Here is a 5,071-nt window from a genome sequence, read left to right on the forward strand (position 1 = left end):
TTGATCTTTCTTTCTTTCTTTCTTTCTTTCTTTCTTTCTTTCTTTCTTTCTCTCTCTCTCTCTCTCTCTCTCTCTCTCTCTCTCTCTCTCTCTCCTCTCTCTCTCTCTCTCCCTTCCTCTCTGAAATCAATAACAATATATTTTTTAAAAATATTGATGAAAATGGCTCACATTTCCAGACCACATACTACATATCGGACACCCTTCTAAATATTTTCCAATTATTGACCCATTTGTTACTACAGCCTCATGGAATAGAGACTGCTATCCTCATCCTTTCAATCATATTGCAGATTGAAAACCTGAAGCTCAGGGAGGTCAAGCAACTTACTAAGGTGACTCCAGGCTGGAGGCAGCAGAACTGGGTTCAAAGTCAGACAGCTGTGCCGTCACCGGCCTGGCCCCAGGTTGGGCCAGATCTACCGAGTTTGATGGCTGAGATTCTCATCCTGTTAACATGTAGTCAGTATGTGTGTGTCTACAACACAGATAGGAATATATTTAGTCCCCACAAACTTGTATGAGGCAGGCAGTGCTATCACTACATTTTATAGATGGGGGGGGGGAGCGGGGGGGCGGGGACTGAGGTTTAGAGAGTTTGTGGAATCTGCCTGGATCACAATAGCATAGTGAGGCCTGGATGTGACCCAGTTTCCTCCAAGTCTGGCTCCTGGCCCCAAACTACCTCTTCTCCTCTAAAGATGGTACATTTGCTTTCATTCAGAACATTCTTTGTCATGGATATGGGCTGCCTGAGGACAGCACATTTGGTTACATTGAGTTTGAGTGGTGACCTGGACCCTGAAATTTGCCCCTTCCTCCTCCTGCAGAGCAGTCACTGAACTCTGTCCTAGCTGGGGTCTGGTTCACCCAAACTATCAGGAGCTTCTGGGCACCCATCAGAGCTTACAGAGGCTTCATCCATTAGCCGGTTATGACAACCCAGGGACCTGGGCAAAGCAAGCATGTGACCCCACTTTATAAACCAGGAAGGAGGCAGCAAGAGAGTGGCGCGGTTTGCTCAAGGTCACCAGCTGAACATGCACCCGGTCCTATATCTAGCAATCCAGTGCTCGGCCCCCCGGAGATGTCTGCTATCCTGGAGTGAGAGGGGATCATGTGGAATTCAGCACAGGTTGGGACTGGCACCCCATAATGAAACGTGACAGAGACAGGAATGATGTCCCACCAAAGGTTTATTTTTAAAAGCACAGCTCAAGAGGGGTGTCCATGGATGGACTAGAGCTTTGCAAGAGCCCAGGGGGACATAGGCAGGTGTGGCCCCAGAGTAGGTGACAAAAGACTGCAAATGGGTGGTGATCCTTGATGATTGTCCATCAGAACCGTTGGCCAGGGCAGGCTCTGGTTCTCAAAGAAAACAAAGGGCTCCCTCCTTACAGCTGCCTAAGGAGCAGGAGGTGGCGGGGTGAGAGACCAATGCAGACTTGGGTACAGGCTTGGAGAGTTGGCTTGAAGGATAGAGCAATTGGGGGGCTGCAAGGCAACAGTCACGGTGGAGAAACTCCAGCCCATCTTGAGTTGATTGATCCTGGAGATGTGCAGTCTCACAGTCCTGCAGGAGAGATTGGAGAGGACTGGAGAGGACGGCAGGTGACAGAGAGTGGAGTGGAGCTGAAGTTTCCTGGGCTGGGTCAGTTGTGGACACCTAGGACGCTCTCATGTGAACCTGTGGGGCTGACCACAGAACCAACCCTCCTTGGTCATGCTGATGAGTCCTCGACCCAATCTGGGCTCATCATGAGCCCTCATCATGATGAGCCCAGAGATGGTAACATGATCCAAGTCCTTACCTGGATTAGCTATTGTTGGGAGGGAGGCATTCCTCTTGCTGCTTCCGATGCCACCTCTAAACAAGGAGGGTGGAACCCTGTAGGTTCCAGAGCTCAGCTTCTTCTCAGTAGTGTGAGAGCCTGTCAGAAAGATGGAAATAGAAACAGATAATAGATTCATCAATACCCTTTGAGCACCTGGATCCAGCCAAGCCTGAAGCCATTAGCTGGTCATTTGAACTGATGAGTTTCCCATTAGCTTGACTTTCCCATCTCTGGCAATTGAAAGTGTTTTGACTAAAAGAATTGCTCATTCACTCAGTCTCCCACTCCCCAGCAACTGGCTTTCTTTGGGGTGTGGGCAGCTGTCAGCGTGCTAGGCTGTAATCCCCTCCTTTGGGGGTTGAGAAGCTCAGTAGCCTGCAGCTGGGCTGGGGTCTCACCCACCTTGGAAGTTTCCCGAGGTGCCTTGGTGATGCTTTTTCCGATGATTCAGTAACCTCACCCCATTTTGTACCCACTTGGCCTTTGGGTTCCCACACACCATCTTATGTCTGCGAGGGAAGTGGAATCTGTGCAAGTGGGAGTGGAGTGCAAGGTTAATATGTAAGTGGGAAGCAAAGTTATGTGTGAGCTCCCACCCACCGTAGCCCCTATTGTCCTACTCACATCACAGCGGGTAGGTTACAGCTCCCACTCACATCCTGGAGATGGTAACTATGGGCCCGCCGGAGGACAGTCTGCTTGATGTAGGGATGGTAAGCCAGGCAGCAGTCCTCAAAGACACCTGCAATCACACAGTCACCCAGGCTCACTTTTCTTTTTTGTATTTTTATTTTTGTTGTTAATCCTCACCTGAGGATATTTTTTCCATTGATTTTTGGAGAGGGAGGAAGGGAGGAAGGGTGGGAGGAAGCAAGGAGAGAAACATCAAGTTGAGAGAGACATTGGTTGCTTTCCCGCATGTGCCTGCAACCCAGGTATGTGCCCTTGACCGGAAATTGGTGCACAGGCCATTGAGTGACACAGCCATGGCCAGGCTCAGTTTTCTATGTATCTGTGTGGCTGCATTTGCACTGGGTGTGCAGGCACAGCCACCGATGTAGGCACCCTCAAACATATCATGACTGTCCCAGGCCCCATGGAGGCTGAGGGACAGCCCAGGTGATAAGAAAGCCATTAGGCTCACCTTTGGTCCTTGATATGGGGACAGCTGGCAGGAGTTGGAGAGGGCCTGAGACCCTGGCTAGGAAGGGCCCAGGACCTCAAAATGAATGGGAGACCAAGGCCATTTCTACTCCTGCTCTGGGACAGAGGGCAAGGAGGGCAGATGCAGTACCCTGAGGAGGGGCCGGGGGCCACTACTGCCATCTGGGTCCCTCCTCCTAAAATGAGTGGGCTGGCCTGCTGTTCCTGATGTCCTGGTTCCTGCTCCAGATTGGCCTTTCCCCACCTAGGTCTACCTCAGGTACCTCCTCTCTGTTCCCATCAGAGTCACCTCTCTGAGTCACCTGACCAGAAACCTGGAGGTCTCTGTTCATTTACCCTTTAGTTGAATAAAAGCATTTAGAGTTCCTACTCAGGGCCAAATGTCTGGATAAACAGAAGGGAATTGGACCTAGTGTTGTCATCAGGGATGTCCTGGCCTAGCAGGAAGACTAGGAAATTGATCTATGCTGGGAGGGGGAAGTTCAGAAGGGGAGGCACTCAGAGGAGGAGGTGCTGGTGCCAGAGGGTCTGGAAGCAAAGGATGAATTGATGCAAAAGATGGTACAGAGGCCTTCAAGGGATCTGTCCCTCTATTGGCCCCTGGAGTGACCATGACTAAGCCCTGGCAGAGTGAAGCCAGAAGGAGGGGTAAAGGAGAGGGCAAGAATGGCCCCAGAGAGCAAGGGGCAGTGGAGTCAAATGGATCCTGGGGCACAGTGTCAGGCAAGCAGTTCCTCAGGCTGGGGGCCAGGATCAAAGGGCCTGGGCTTGCCTGCCTGCTGGAATGAGCCTCTGATACCAGGGCAATGGAAACTAAGCCCAGCCCCCTCTGGGGCAAAGGCTAAGATCTGCTGGGGGACAGGAGAGAGCCTAGTAAGGGGTGGGTGGGGCAGGCGGACCTCGACCCTGCCCTGCCAGCTGCTGGGGTTCGGTTGCCTCCCCTGGGCCCACTGCGATGGAGGGCACCGTGGCGGGGCTCCTCTCCTGGGGTATTGCATGCCCAGAACTGGCTTTTAGTCGCCAAAATCCTCAAGTGCCTAATCTAGGGAGAGGAGGGAAGGTATTTCCCAATAATAACAGTAATTACTGTTGGTGCTGCAGGCACTGGGCCAAGCGTTTTGCAGGCATTAGTCCATTGGATCTTCAAGGCCCCTCTCTCTACAGCGGGAACTTGGAGCCCCACTTTGCACATGAGGAAACTGAGGCCCATAAAGGCTGAGTAGTGACCCTCAGCCTGACCACCCAGTTAGCCCGGGTTGGGGGAAGCTGGGAAGAGGACCCTTTCCTGCTAGTCTCTGGGGCTCTACAGGGTGAGATCACTGCAGTGTGTCCCTGGTGACAAGGGGCTAGGCCACTATGGGAGCCACCCTCTGCTTCCCACATTCCCTGGGCTGACTGGAGTCCCTGCAGGAAAGACTTGGGTCATGGGCTTTGGTGGAGGCACCACAGGGACTGCACAGATGCCAGGAGTTTCCGCATGCCTGGGGATGGGGTAGCTGTCAGAGAATCTGATGGTAGAAATCAGCTCAGACTTTTAGAGGAGGGGATAGGCAAATGGGAGGGGGGGCAGACAGAAGGATGGATGGGAAGGGGGGGAACTTGGGGGGAGGAGAGTAGGTATGGCCCAGACAGTACCTTGAGCTTGGACAGCAGGGGCCCAGGTGCCTATGAAGCAGGTCATTAGGCAGGCGAGGAGCCATAAGTTCATGGTGCAGATTTGTTCTCCTCCTCCTGATCCTTGAGGGATAACAGGGGAGGTGGGAGGGGGGTAAGGAGAACACCAAATGGACAGTAGCAGGCACTGGGAACACCCCCCTCCCATCTCAAGCCAGGACCCTCTGCAAGGGAGGCAGGCAGCACAGGATCGGGCCAAGTGTTTCCTGGGAGATCAGCTGCTGGTCTCGGTTGCAGCGAGGGGACACTTACCAAAGCCTACGGGGCTCCTGGTGCCTCTGGAGTATGTGGCAAGCTCTCCTGCCCACTAGCCAGCAGGCGTTCTCGCTTTATAGATGGAGCCCCACCCTGCACCACCCATCCTCCACCCTCTTCCTCCTCCTCACCTGTCTCCCACT

General features: G+C 53.0%; 1 protein-coding gene across 1 annotated transcript; it reads right to left on the reverse strand.

Annotated features, from left to right (window-relative positions):
• Positions 1-1,285: 1,285 nt before the first annotated feature.
• CCL25 (C-C motif chemokine ligand 25) lies at positions 1,286-4,707 on the reverse strand. Its single transcript, XM_023743351.1, has 5 exons — positions 4,635-4,707; positions 2,460-2,577; positions 2,238-2,362; positions 1,812-1,931; positions 1,286-1,573 (listed from the first exon to the last, which is right to left on the reverse strand). Exons 1-5 carry the CDS (start codon positions 4,705-4,707, stop codon positions 1,566-1,568), a joined length of 444 nt encoding a protein of 147 aa, XP_023599119.1. The 3' UTR covers positions 1,286-1,565.
• Between the last annotated feature and the right edge of the window lie 364 nt (positions 4,708-5,071).

This window comes from Myotis lucifugus, unplaced genomic scaffold (assembly GCF_000147115.1).
Source record: "Myotis lucifugus unplaced genomic scaffold, Myoluc2.0 scaffold_386, whole genome shotgun sequence".
NCBI lineage: Eukaryota > Metazoa > Chordata > Mammalia > Chiroptera > Vespertilionidae > Myotis > Myotis lucifugus.

Excerpts from the sequence above, each read along its gene's own strand:
- CCL25 (XM_023743351.1), bottom strand. The coding sequence starts at position 4,707 with ATGAACTTATGGCTCCTCGCCTGCCTAATGACCTGCTTCATAGGCACC. Across the intron at positions 2,578-4,634 it reads CCCTGCTGTCCAAGCTCAAG|GTGTCTTTGAGGACTGCTGC; the intron begins GTACTGTCTGGG and ends GTGTGATTGCAG. Across the intron at positions 1,932-2,237 it reads CACCTCGGGAAACTTCCAAG|GCTCTCACACTACTGAGAAG; the intron begins GTGGGTGAGACC and ends TCTTTCTGACAG.